The sequence below is a fragment of the Streptopelia decaocto genome (assembly GCF_964273445.1).
Source record: "Streptopelia decaocto genome assembly, chromosome: 17".
In the NCBI taxonomy this organism is placed as follows: domain Eukaryota; kingdom Metazoa; phylum Chordata; class Aves; order Columbiformes; family Columbidae; genus Streptopelia; species Streptopelia decaocto.
In genome coordinates this window covers 8,377,016-8,390,762 of record NC_138672.1, presented here as the reverse complement: position 1 = coordinate 8,390,762, position 13,747 = coordinate 8,377,016, and the positions used below count along the sequence as shown (strand labels likewise).

Sequence of the window (13,747 nt, the reverse complement as noted above, 5' to 3'; positions counted from 1 at the left end):
AGTTACTGAGAGGGAACAGATTTACCAGATAAAACCCAGCAGGCCTGTACATATTGTTACTGTCTGGTGTAGTGCAATAAAAATATACATTAGAATAAGTATAAATACATATTTACAGTGTACAAGTAAAGCCAGGAGTACAGACACTGTTTGGAGCTTCCAGAGTGCATGTTAATGACTAACAGCTTAGGCAGAGCATAAAACAGGGGTGAGTGCATTCTAGTTCTCCGTCAGGAGAATGGCTTTGGATTTATGGTAGTGTAAAAGGGGGTGGGAAGAGACCTCTTTTTCTCTTGGCAGTAAATGAATTTTCCATTTGGACTTCCCCCCATTATGACAGCCTTCCTTCAGAAGCATTTGGAGTGAAATGGTTTGTACTAGAGCCTGTTTCCAGGCTACTTTCTGCCAGTGTCATTGTCTGAGGCCACGTGTTCAGGGATGTGGGTATGGAGGGGGCTGTGTGCTGCTGCAATGCCCTGCTTAACTGAAAGCACTTGTCTTTTTTTAATGCTATAATAATACTTTGTCCTTCCTGTTAAGAACTCAAGGGACTCTACAAACCTGAGTGAATGACTCCACATCATCATGAGAGGTGGAGACAGAAAAGTCCAGTGCAGTGACTTGCCGAAGGTTGTACAGTGAGAAGGCAGCAGAGCTTGGAGGGGAACTGGCTTTTTACTTGTTCTAGTGCTTTGCTTCAACCCCTACACCTGGAAGGAGGAAATGCTACTGCTCTGTTTGTATAATATTTGTAAGGTACTTGCATATTATGCCAATGTGTACAGGCCAGGTCACCTCTTCCTTTAAGAGTGTGGCTGGAAAGCAGAACTCTGGCTCTTGACATTGATATCCAAGGGCCACTCCTGACATGCAGTGACACGGGATTGCCCAGGACAGCTCTAAACCGGTATGTCCAGCATGCAGCGAAATATTGTGGGACATACTAGCCTGGATTCCAAGAACAGCCAGTCTCTCTCGCATGGCACTGAGACGTGGGGTTTATTAGGTTATGCCCAGCTCTGTGGCACAGCTCTTCCTGGAGCTCGCCTGGTTGCTGCTAACCCAGGGATCTTTGCAGTGTGGCGTGTATGAGGAATGCATTTAGAGACCCCTGTTATCAGGGATAGGAGCTGTTTTCTCAGTGTTTTCCTCCCACTCCCAGCTAAAAATACAACACAGTTAACTTGTCATTTGATCACAGTAAATGCTCCGCTAAAAGAAAATGACTTAGGTGGCTGTTGCCAGAATTTATGACCTGGGCAAGTCTCTGCAGCAGCCCTGTTCAGGTTGCACGCAGCTCACTGAAGGCAATCTATTTGCATGCCCTAGCCTTATCTTCCTAACTATCAAAGCAGAACATGGTTTTTGCTGAACAGATTTTTGCTGCCACTGGTCCAGGAGTTTCTACCTCACTGCTGGTAAGTCTGAACCGGATTTTGCACAGGGTGTAAATCCAGAGTAATAGTGACATTGGAGGAATTCCTCTGGATTTGCACTTGAGCAGGTGATGTTATATCTGGGCTGATGCCTATTTTAGTTGGAAAGTGAGAGCTCCCACATGTTTCTGTGTCACCTACTGGGATGTGCAAGGCCCTGGAGTGCCCAGAGGAACATAGGAAGCTTTATGAGGTGGGCAGCCCAACGCTGGATGGAGGAGTTGGAGTCATCTTCCCTGGTGCATGCACTGGCAGCGGGAGCTCCAGCAGAGACCTGGGGCTGTCCCTCACTTGAGACTGTGTTGGGTCTCCCGGTGCCTCCGAAGATCCACCTTGCGCTGGAAGCCCTTGGCACAGAGCTCACAGCTGAAGGGCTTGAAGCCGGTGTGCTTGCGGCTGTGGGTGATGAGGTTGGAGCTCTGGCTGAAGGCTTTGCCGCATACCTGGCATTTGTGGGGCTTCTCCCCTGCAGGGCAGAGAAAATGGTAAGAAACAGTTAAGAGATGAGAGAAGGGAGGTAGAAATGCTGTTTAGCAGACTCAGACCTGACTGCCTATGCTTGGGCATCAGGTTGCTGCCAGCCCAGCTGCTCTGCTAATGCTGCTCTGCTCCAGCACCAGAGGGTGAGAGCAGCCAGACAGGCCTCTCTGGATGGGTGGTTCATGCCCTGTCTGCATCCAGGGCTGGCTACAACCATCACAATAACCCCCTCCTTGTGATACAGAGGATGACATGCATCTCAGTGATGCTTAGACCTTCTGCTGTCTTACCAAACAGGGAAGAATGACTTTCCAGTGCCTCTGGACACATCCCTGGTCCAGCCTCTCTCTGTCTGGGGGCTGCGTGTATCAACATGACGGACTCTAATTTGCATTTGCTTCTAAGGAATATTGTTTCTTACCAGTGTGGATGTAAGTGTGTTTCTTCATATCTGACTTCTGGTGGAAGCGCTTCCCACAGTATTGGCAGGGATAGGGCCGTGTGTCTGAATGGATCAGTAGATGAGTGGAAAGGGTGGAGGAACGTTTGAATGTCTTCCCACACATCTTGCACTCAAAACTTCTTTCCTGTTAGGGAAAGAATATCATGGGGTGCCTGTGGCTGCAAGACATGTGACAGAGCTTGAAGAGTGTTAAGCATTTGAGAACAGTAGATTTGATAAGCAAATCTCCTCAGCTCATGGACCAATGCGCTAGGTGCAGTACAAAGAGAATGCAGGGAGAATTACTTATGGAAATGAATTGCATCTTGTGATCCAAACTCCTGTGCCCTTCAGGAGGAGGTGAGGCACAGAAGAACCAGTAGAATGATTCTCCCTGCCCACCCAAGGAATTCTGAAGGGCAGTCTGAGATTTGTGAGACCAATATCTGTGACTTATGGTCTTCAGAGCTCCTATAATTGTCGTTGCGTGCTCCAGGAAAGCCACCATATTTGTAACCTAGGAAATGTCACTTCCTTGATAACTGAATAAGCAACAGCTAAGGTTCAAGCACTCAGGAGCTCTGGAGAGCTGGTTTTCTGGAAACACGCTACCCACCTGGGAGTGAATATTGGTGTGCTGCTCCAGGCTTACAGCGTGTCCAAAGGTTTTACCACATACTTCACAAGCAAAGGGCCGGGTCCCACTATGAGACCTACGGACATGGACCTCCAGTCCATGGGGAGTGGAGAATACCTGCAAAACAAAATGCCAGTGATTTTATTTTTCTTGACATGAGGTAGCTATGTCTCCACCTCTGTTTTCAATTCCTTCTCTTCATTTGATTTTTTTTTCCCTCTTGTGGGCCATGTGAACTGTGTCATTCCTAGCGCCCTTGTCCCCTAATCAGGAGAACAAGTAGGTACCCATTTTGAGCTGTGGTGTAACCCAGTGAAACGCTGACATGCGCAATGAAAATCACTGCAGCCCACCCCTGAGGTTCTCGTCCAACACACACCTTGTTGCACTTCATGCAGTGGTAGGTCTCCATGTCCGAGGAGAAATGCATGCTGTAATCCAGAGGAGGCTCAGTGCTGGGCAGGAGGTGGCTTCCGTACAGGCTCACTGGGTGCTCCAGCAGGGCTGACTGCATGCTGGAAGACATCTGCCGGTAGCTGTATGGCAAATGGAAAGCCTCCCAAGAAAAGCCGGTTTTGTAGAAGGAAGGGGTGCTTGTCGAGTTAGTGCAGTCTTTGATTTGCAGACCTGGGATGGCCATCTCTGAGTTTGCAAAGGAGAGGGAGAAGTGAGTGTCATTGCCTGCAGCTGGTCACCAGTAAAAAGGTTCTCCAGGTACCATTTTCCCCATTTAATGTCTGGCCTGACCTTGGGAGTTGCAGCTGGTAACTCCTCCTTTGACTCAAATCCTGATCCCCCTACAAAATTCCTATTATGACTGATTTCAATCTGAGGAAATTTTATGGGAGAGGGAATGCTAAGGGAATATTACCCCCCGCCTCTACTAGCCCTGCTTTGTGTTGTGGTTGAACAAGTTATCATGTGGACAAAATGCTGTCAAAATAAGAGCTGCCATTTACTTAAAATCTGGACCCAGTTGTGGGGGCTCCATAAGCCAGCCCAGCCCTAACATCTTTTGCAAGTGTGGTCTTGGGTAGCAGACCTTGAGCTGAAGGCCCCGCTGGCATCCTGCTCAGGTACTGGATAGGGACACTTTCTTCTTTCAGTTCGGGTGGGTCCTTTTCTTGTTTTGGAACCACACATTCTAGGTCCTGTTTCTTGATGTTCTCGGGTGTCTTGTCTCCTATGGCTGTAATCACACAGAGGAGTCACAGTTAGTTTAATTTAGCTGTTAAGAGAAGAGTCCATTAAGGTGGCGTTTATACTTATGTATGAATTCATGCTCAGATAGATGAGCCCATGCTGAATTCTCTGAATAAGTGCGGAGAGGTGCAATCAGCACAGCAATCAAGGTCTGTTCATTGCTGACAAAGGGGAATTCCAAGCAGGGTGAGATAGGCAAGGTAGAGGGAGGCAGGAAGAAATGATAGGACAGTTGATACCCTACATAGTTAGAGAAAATTAACCCTAGAAGACCACATGTCTGTAAGAATCACTTCCCTATTTAAAACCATTTCCATTTGTGTGGGTAACTAATAATCACTAACTTATTAACCTCCCCACCCCTGTCCTAAGAGAGTTTGGTATTGTTAACCTGAATTTATGGACAGCCAAGTAAGGAAGCAGAGAGGGGAGGTAATTGCTTACGCAGTTGCAAAGGTGACCACAGAGCCTGGTCTCGTTCTGCCCACACTCCCATTTCTCCATGCTTGTCCCAGCCCTTAAAGACATCAACCAGCACTTATTGGAAGTGAGAGAGACACAACAAATGGCCATAGGATGGTGGCAGGAATTGAAATTAAAATGTCACCTTCTTTCTTTTTAATCAAACTTATCATAGGGTTGGACTCTAATTTGACAGCCAGGGCTAGAACAAAGGGTAAGCTGATCCTAGATTTGAATAAAGAAAATTTGAATGATGCCTGAAGGACTAAGATAATTGCCTTGGCCTGGCAGTGCAGGGGTGGCTGTGGGAGAGCAGGAACGGGAGCAGAGGGCAGACAGCGGGAACAGGCAGAAGCAGTGTTGGTTGATGTTAATATAGTATATATCACCTGGGACTCCTTCCACAGTCAGTGTTTGGGTATCACTAGCATTTTCTCACTCTAACTGTGACCTTCCTTGCAAATTATCAGGAAGAGGTGGTAACACACTGAGGTGAGAAGATGTAGGTCCAGAGAGAATGAGAACAATGAAAAGAGCAAGCTGGAGATTGAGGTGGCAAAGCTGTGAGTTTGTAGACCAGCAACCAAGTGCAAGCTCTTTTCCTAATTGTTAGTTGCCTGAAGTTGGCCATCTTTCCCCAAAATGACCAACTCTACACAACAATCTTACATCTCCAATCTCCCCAGCAGGAAACAAAGGGAGGATCTAAATTTGGTTTCAGTGGAACAGTGTGGATTTGGCCTAGAGAAAGAGGGCACAAAGTGGGGGACCAGCCTGGCCTCAGACTGACATCACTATGTGGAAGCCCTTAGTTGCTCTTCAGCTCACTCATCCTGCTCAATTATTGATTTGCCCGGGTGTATTCTCACAAGCCCCATGGCTGGATTGACTCACCAGTGAAGGGAGAGGGGACTGGGTCCCATGTGAGGATAGGCAGGTCATCTTCCACAAAGCGGTGTTGATGATAGGAGTGAGCCTTTTTGCTCTTCACCAAAAAGGAACGTGGCATTTTCCATTCACTGTCCAGGCAGAAACACAGAAAAATAGCAGGTAAAACCCTGTGGTTTGGGGGGTAATTTATCATTTGTTTCCCCAGCACATCAGCTCTGTTTGCAGCAGCGATGAGAATTAAAACCCTTCTACTTGGGAGATGGGGAGTTCAGCTGAAAAGTCCCTTCACCCAGTTTAAGACCAGGGAGTGAAATTGCTACACAAATAATAATGACAGAAACAACATCTAATAATAGGAGAGATGCACTGGAAAATCCCCACAGCCATGATGTGTGCTGGGTTTCATTCTTGTTGGCCATAGCTTGAGTATTTTGTAATTCTGGCTGACAAACAACGGTCAACCAGAGGCAGCGCAGCAGTGCTGGGTGAGACAGGTTACCTTTTGGATCTGACTCAAATATCACAGACCGTTGAAACGACGGGTTAGAAACAAACATCAAATGCTGAAATTTAATCATACAAAATTCTCTTGCAATGCATCTGTTATCTTTACTATCCAGAAGCCAGCCCGCCCTGTGCTTGCTCCCCATGGCCAGTAACTGTTCTTGTGTAAGCAGAATGACAACAGGCTGGATGCTGCGTATGGCAACATCAGCTGGCATGTTATTTGCATATGTATTTGCATTTTCCCTTGCAATTGTTCAGGATAGTAGCACTAAAAGCAAATCTTGCTATATTTCATATGAAAAATCAGCAGTGAGTCCTGGCTCTCTGGGAAAGTGTATTATTGTTCGAGTTTTTTTTCCCCAAGAGCAGCTGAAGTGTAGCCTACTTTTTACTAAAAAAACTAACAAATCCAAGTTTGCTCTTGTTAATTAGGAACGACCTGCAATGTCTGTATAAGTCAGGACAGAGCAGTGTGGGCTCCTGGAATCCCAAGCAGCCAGGGATGGAAAAGATTTGCTCCTTAGGGTTCAGAAGTGCCCACATTTCCCCTATATGATAAACACAATCCGATAGCCCAGTGGTGTTTTGTTGAAGGGTCCGAGGGCCAGATTTGCAGAGGTGGATCGCCCAGCCCATGGTTGTTGGTGAGAACTGGGTGCTCACCAGTTCAGCTGCCTTTGGAAATGCAGTGATAGCTGGCTTTTAAATCCAGGATTCCACTGTTTCTCCTATGACTTCAGGGATAACTCTCGGTGTCTCTAGCCATTTTTTTTCTCCTGAAATGACTCACCTGTTTTTCTTCATCATTTTCCCGAGAAATTTGCATGTAACTTGAGATGAATAAGAGGAAACAGAGGCCAAGAGTAGATTTGTTGATTTAATTTTAGAGGGTAAAACAGTACTGGGAATGAACCATGAGTATGCCCTTGAGAGAAGCAATGCTGAAGCATGTTGCTGTATTTACTCTTCTGTAACTACTAATGAGGTTCTTTCTGAGTATGGTACAGTGCATCTCTGCCTGGCAAAAGGCTGCGTGCACAGAAATACCCCCGGCTCGGGGATACGATGGGGATAACCCTTCCAGCAACGTGCTCAGCCTGTGCCCCTCGCACCCCAGCAGACCCTCAGGGGGTCTCACAGCTTCACAATCAGTCCCAGTTGGGGTATCTGTGCACGGAGCAAAACTCTGCAATACAGACGCACCCCAAGCTAAAGTCCTGCCATAAACCCTTTATACATGGAATTTCCACTCATGCCAAAGGGATTTTCCCATGTGGTGGGGCAGGACTGTGTCCAAAATGGAGGGTATTGATACCACCATCTTTAGATGCCTGAATTAACTAGTTAATTGCCCTGGGCTTCCTACACAGTGAAGGATGAGGCTGTGGCAGTGGGTGAAGCCCGTGCCCAGCAGTGCCGGCTGGAACAGTCTCTCTGCCACCAGCTCGAGGACCCCAAGGCATTGCCGGACACTTACCCAGGTACATCAGGGGACTGGTGACAGGTGGCATAAGCACTCCTGCAGTGTTTTACGGCGGTACCAATATGCAAAGTACCTGAAGGCACAAAGTACAGCCCCTCTTTTCTGACGGCAGTTGAAAGTAGACGTGCATGAATCAATGGGATTTTTTGGGATGTGTTTGCTGCAGCATATGTAAAAGTCAAATTTGGTCTAGTATCTTGACTGCTGATAAGAGCCTTTGCTGAGCACAATGATCTTTAATGCACTGCTGAACGTTACAGAAGGGAAGTTACCTTCCCCCACCCCATTTTACAGAGAAAACAGGAACTGGGAGCCCAAAGCCGAGTTAATTAACAACTGCATTGGACTGTCTATGTGATTCACACAACGGGGTTAGAGGAAAGCAAGAAGCACAGATTGTGAGAGAGAATATACTATCATCTCCCCTCAAAACTCAAGATTATCAGTAGCAAACTACTAATGGTTAACCATATTTCAGAGGGACAGCACTGCTGTGGACAACAGACCCCATTACATCTTAAAGTCTTTGAAGCTTCCAACATGATTTTGCTTCAACCTTTTGCTAAAAGTTAAGCTTTATTTCTATGGAGTCTGTTCTTGCTGGCCCCTGTGGCAGCAATTTCTGCCTTGACTGGCGAGTGCACAAGGGAGTTCATTGCCTGGGCAGGAGTGAGACCCAAAACCCGAGTGCTGTGTAGAATATAAAATCAGTAACTGGCTAGAATTGACATTCTTATTTGTTTGCCATTCATGTAGCTGTACAATACTGTTGTAGTAATCTGCCATGAGGAAAAGACAGTGAAAGGACCCAAGGGAAAAAATACCTGCTTCATTATTTTAGGTACCTAATCTGAAGTACCTTCAAAGGGCTTCTGCTACCACTTATAAACTCCCCAGTCACATCTGAAAGGAGACTCAGCATTTGCACCTTCCCCTCCTATGCTCAAAGGTCCTTTATCCTCAGTGATGCTCTCTGGTGATTTTGCAGAGAATGACATGTAACACTGTAATGTGAAACTGAAGTGCTGGCGATTGTGCGAGAACCAAACTAAAAGTTGGTGTTGTTTTGTTATGTCTTTTTTGTTTGTTTTCCTTATATATGTATATATATTTAGGGGGTTGTTTCTGACTTCAGAATCCTAATTTCACTCAATCCTGTGTTCCCTGTGAAGCCCTAACTCCCACTTAACTGCATAGCAGCTCGCGGTACCCAAAAATACAGCATTGGGCTCTTTGATACAATTTAGAACAAATTCGTATTCTCACTGAAGTAGATTGTGGAGCTGTTGTCTCTGGTTCCTTCAGTGACAGGATTTATAACACCAAACACCGTATTTGGGAACAGGTGCTTGCAGGATTGTGCCACACTGAATTGGGAACCCAATTTGCAGAGTAAGTTCCATTCTTAAGCTTTTGTTTTCCTCTAAAATGACATAATCCTGTTTTCAAATTTACCAGGTTAATTGTAGAGATGAAACCCCTTTTCACTCTACACTCAGCAGAGAGACATAATTTTAACTTGCGATTGGGATATGTCTTCATATAAGTTGATGAGTGCAGAAAGTTTTAGACTAAAAGAGGCTTATTTCCTTCCCATTACTTATATTTAAATCTTAATATTGCTTTTTTCCTGTTCTTTCTGGTAAGGGTGAAGCTTCCAAAAAGAACGAACAGTTTGTCTTTCAGAACACTACATTTTTGAGGAAAAAAGCACAAAACAGGACACAACCCGTGTGTGAAATTTTTAAGCCCAAATAAAATAAGAGGTCTTATGGACTCCTAACTCTTTAAATATAAAAGAATATTCACAAAGAATTCAAGTTCTTTACAACAATATTGATCACGTCCACCGTTGTGATATCAAATGGGGCAAGTAACTCGGATGCAACTTTGTTAGGGGAAAAATGAGCAGAACCTTTTTAATTGTTGTGGTAAGACAGGGGAAGCGGACGTGATGGTGGAGGCAGCAAATTCTGCTGGAATTGTTGTCCAAGAAGTGGAATGGAAATGCTTGTACATCCGTAGTATAGAGAAAAAATGTTTGGAATATAATCGCAGCATTTGTTATTCAGGAAACTCATTTAGCTGGGAACGCCACTGGCTTTAGCAAATTTTGCCTTAGGTTTCCATGGATAGAGTTATATAGAGCAACCTGACAAATTCTACATCACCTTAAGGTATAATATAGATGCTTTCATGCTTAATGTATTGAATCAATGTGGTGGTATACGAGCATCTGTAAATAGCTAATTCCATATACCAAAAATTGTTACACTAGGTCAGCCTGTACTTAAAAAGCATGGGAAAATAATAAAAGATAGATTTGAAGCAAAACTCAACAGGAGAGACTGGATTATCATCTAGCAAAATTGGCACAGATTAACTGATGTCAGCAGAGTTGTGCTGCTTTCTGAATTTAAAGGTCTGGCCCCGTAAAAGAGCAATTAAAAGGGAAAATAACATACGCCCTTTCCTCAATGCTTAAGCACAAAAGTTGACATCTAGAAACTATTCCTGCTGCGTGGAGCTTGTTGGGGTGCAGGTACCTGAGACCATTGTCACATCTTTTATATTTTGTCCTGCTATTACCATTTTCACAGGTGAACTGAAGTACACAGTGTATAATTTTTAAAGGCTTGACTCATTTGAATTAAGTGAACTATTACCATAAAGGCACCCTCAGGACAAGTGGCTTAGGCAGTGGAATATGTTACATATTTGCAAACACAAGCAAAGAAGAAAAAGCTTAGAAAAACACGAGAGAAATGAGAAGAAAAACAATGAAATGAGGAGCATTTAAAATAATAAATCAATCACCTGTTTGGGGGACTTTGCTTTACTGGATTCGCCTTGAAATCTCCCCAGACAAGCGGGACGTTGTCTTCTCTCTGGATTCCTCTTCCACTTTTTCACTTAGTCGCAGTCTGCTGAAATAGATACTTCTCCTTTTTTCTCTCTCTGTTTTCTTGCCCCCGTTCCCCTCCCTGATTTTTCAATCAGATTATTTGTGTCAAAATCTGGCGGTGAAGCAGCAGCCAATAGAGAAGCAGAGCCCAGCAAGCATTTGCTTATCAAAACTTTCCAGGACTTTTAAAACTTGAAGAGAATTCACGATGCCCAGCTCGAAACCCCAAGGGCAGCGCCCTTCACTTTCTGGGGCAGCTTTCCCTGCCGCAGGAACACTCCTCTGTCATATTGACAAAGAGCATGACACAGTGAAATAATGTACCAAGCAGACATTTGTTATTTTGTCTTTTCTTTTTTTTTTTTTTAAAAAAGACCTCTTAAGAAACCTGTATTTTTACACACATTCATCCACGCATCATATCTTTCACAAACAGACACACCATCTGTCTCGCATACACTCACATACTTGGGTCTCATAAACAAAACCATCTAGCGCATATGCACAAAATTATTTTATTCCAGAATGGATCTTTTATCTCTCCAGTTTCCAAGGAAAAAGGAATAAATACTTGCACAGTAATAACAGAAAAAGATGTGTGTTAATCAGCCTTCATTTTCCTAGGCATATGTGTGTGCAATCCATACGTATTTTAGGCACTGCTCTATCTATATACAGCTGTATATAGGATATAAATATAGATTTAAGAAAGCTCATTAAGCAAGCTCATTAACGAGCATCTTTGCAAAAACCTCTTGAAGAGCAATAATAAGAATTTGCACTTCTATCACTTGCTTTCAAAAAAGGCTTGAAAATGGGGTTGCAAATGTGAAATAATTGACTGTCAAACCCCTACAAGGGCAGGGTGGAAGAGGGAGAACGAGGCGAAGTGACTTTTCCTATCTGGGGACAAACAAGAAGAGCTGATCTCCACAAATGCTGTTGCAGGGGGCAGTAATTCCTTGATTTTCCCTATTCTCTGATTTTCATACCCTTCCTGGCTGTGCAGAAGCACAGCGGTGTGAGCTCTACATGCCCTCGGTTGTCCCTCCTGCGCTTGAGCAGACTGTGCGTGGCTGGAACTGGGACAGCAGAGACGCCTCGTGACAAGTTTACAATTTAAGACGTATATAAGCGTACACACAGCTGTTGGCTGCCAAGTACTGGGACATCACCATCAGAGAAATGCCTGTATAGCATGGATATTTTCTGCTCACTATGAGCTTTCAAATGCACTTGGCTCTTTTCTCCAGTTGGCTGCATTGAACCAGAACTCGGACTCGGGTCCCTTTTCCTACTGCAGCTCGGGGTGGTGAGGGCACCAGGAAACAATAACCTGTTTTCCTGCCCTGTGGCAGGGTCGGCGATGGGCCGGTGTTTCCCGGATGGAACAGACGTGATCCAGAGACGTTTCAGATTTGGACAGAGGTATTTTGCATCCCGCCGTGGCTCTATGGGACAGCCACACGTCCCAGCTCTTGTCTTTGTCCTGTGGCACCGGCTGGGCTGTGCATGGGGTTTGATGCAACTCAGAGACAGGAGTGCAGACTTCAGCCACATTGAGAAAGATTCACATTTTGATCTTAACCTATCTGTCATTTACTGAGCATAATTAATTCTTGTTGTTTATAGAGGCAAACAATCCCTTTTCCCTTCCTTCATCCCCTCCTTATTTATCTAGCTGGGTTTTGCATGAAAGAAGCGTTCCCAAGGCATTGTGCTGGCAAGCTGATTTGCATTCTCTTAAACACAAGCATTTGAAGGATTACATTTCCCGCTACAAAAACAAGCACTGTAACAGAAAACCAAAATGTACATTGCAGCTTCAGGGTTTCATATGAAGACAGTTACAGGAATTAAACAAAACAGGAAAATGACAAGCTGCTGAAAGGACTGAGATGTTATTTTATGAAACATTGGAGCCAGCTTCTGCCAGCACCCCTGAGCAGAGGCTTCCCGTTGACATCAAGTGCAGATGGCTGCAGAATTAGTTGTGCAAAAAAGTCTAACAGCATGTTCAGTAGAACCTCAGCAGCTGCTTTCAGAGGTGCTCCGGAGGCACAGTCCTCTGGAGAAGGAGGTGACTACGTCTCCCAGTGTCAGCAATGGATGCGTAGAGCAGTTGCAAATAAAACATCTGTATCAGCTGTTCTGCTTCCCCAAGGAGCCATCATCCCGCAAAGCCCAGATGTAATTGCATACAAACTGATACCTGAGATAATGGGCGAAGAAACCCCCTTTTAATTATTACTATTATCACTACACTTGAATGCCTGAAGAGAGATGGGGACACTGCTGTGTCAGGTTCAGCTCTCGCCTGTCCCTTCTCCCTTCGTTTTACATCAGGAGTTCCTACGGAGCAAATAGTTGCAGGATGGGAGCGCAGTCGTTATCACCTTGGCTTGTTGTGTTCTTACTCTCCCCCAGATTTCTGTTATGGCTCCTGTCAAACTTGTCACCTCTCCTCTCCATTGAAATCGCCATCAAAAGGTGATTTGTACAAGCTGAATTAAAAGCAGAGTGCTAGAGATGCTTTCACTCTGGGCTAGAAAGACCTTTGAGCTGACCCCGTGTGGTCATTCTTATGTTATACTCTTCCTCTTGATGTAATTTCCCACATTCTCTCGTTTTGTTTCAGGGTCAGCAGAGAACCGAGAGCTGCCCAGGGCTTATCTGGGCTCACAGGGGCCTGTGCTGGCCTGGACCCACACGGGCCGTGGGGGATGTACAGGGAGCTCTCTTGCATCTGAGGACACCTTAGTTTTGTGTGTTGCCATGAGTTCTTACTACATGTTATCCGCTCCAATGCATCCTAAGCAGAGATTATTAAATGTATAACTCAGTAATAATAAACAGGTTAATTATAGCACATCATGCCCGTTGTAATGCAGTCATTTGCCTTTTCAAAGCTAGCAGCAAGCCCCTCCTGTAGCATCCATGTTCTCTTTGTCAATTTGAATGTTACGGTAATTAAGTCACAGTAAAATAACACAACTAATTGTTTGCAGCTCTTTTCTGAAGCTCATCCTAATTTCCACTCTTTTCTGTGGCAGATTTAATAAACATGTCTTCTGCACAGCAGGAAAAAAAATAGCATTGCTCAGTCCAGACTGTAATAAATACTAATTGCTGTGCACAAGGCAGGACCAGATTAAAACCGCAGCTCGATCTCCTCCAGACGCGGGATGAGCCACCGCAGGTGCAGCAGGAACGCTGAAAATCAACCGATGCTTCCTCAGATGGGGTTCTAACCTGCTTTTATTATCTTAACACCTTGCAAATTTAACATCTGTGGCTCTTG

The 13,747-nt window shown here is 44.8% G+C and overlaps 1 protein-coding gene across 1 annotated transcript; it reads right to left on the bottom strand.

The window, feature by feature from the left end:
* Nucleotides 1-67: 67 nt before the first annotated feature.
* Nucleotides 68-10,518, bottom strand: GFI1B (growth factor independent 1B transcriptional repressor). Its single transcript, XM_082067595.1, has 7 exons — nucleotides 10,359-10,518; nucleotides 5,555-5,679; nucleotides 4,038-4,184; nucleotides 3,375-3,637; nucleotides 2,975-3,112; nucleotides 2,338-2,503; nucleotides 68-1,902 (listed from the first exon to the last, which is right to left on the bottom strand). The coding sequence occupies exons 2-7, from the start codon at nucleotides 5,667-5,669 to the stop codon at nucleotides 1,724-1,726; spliced, it is 1,008 nt and encodes a 335-aa protein (XP_081923721.1). The 5' UTR covers nucleotides 5,670-5,679; nucleotides 10,359-10,518; the 3' UTR covers nucleotides 68-1,723.
* Nucleotides 10,519-13,747: the final 3,229 nt, after the last annotated feature.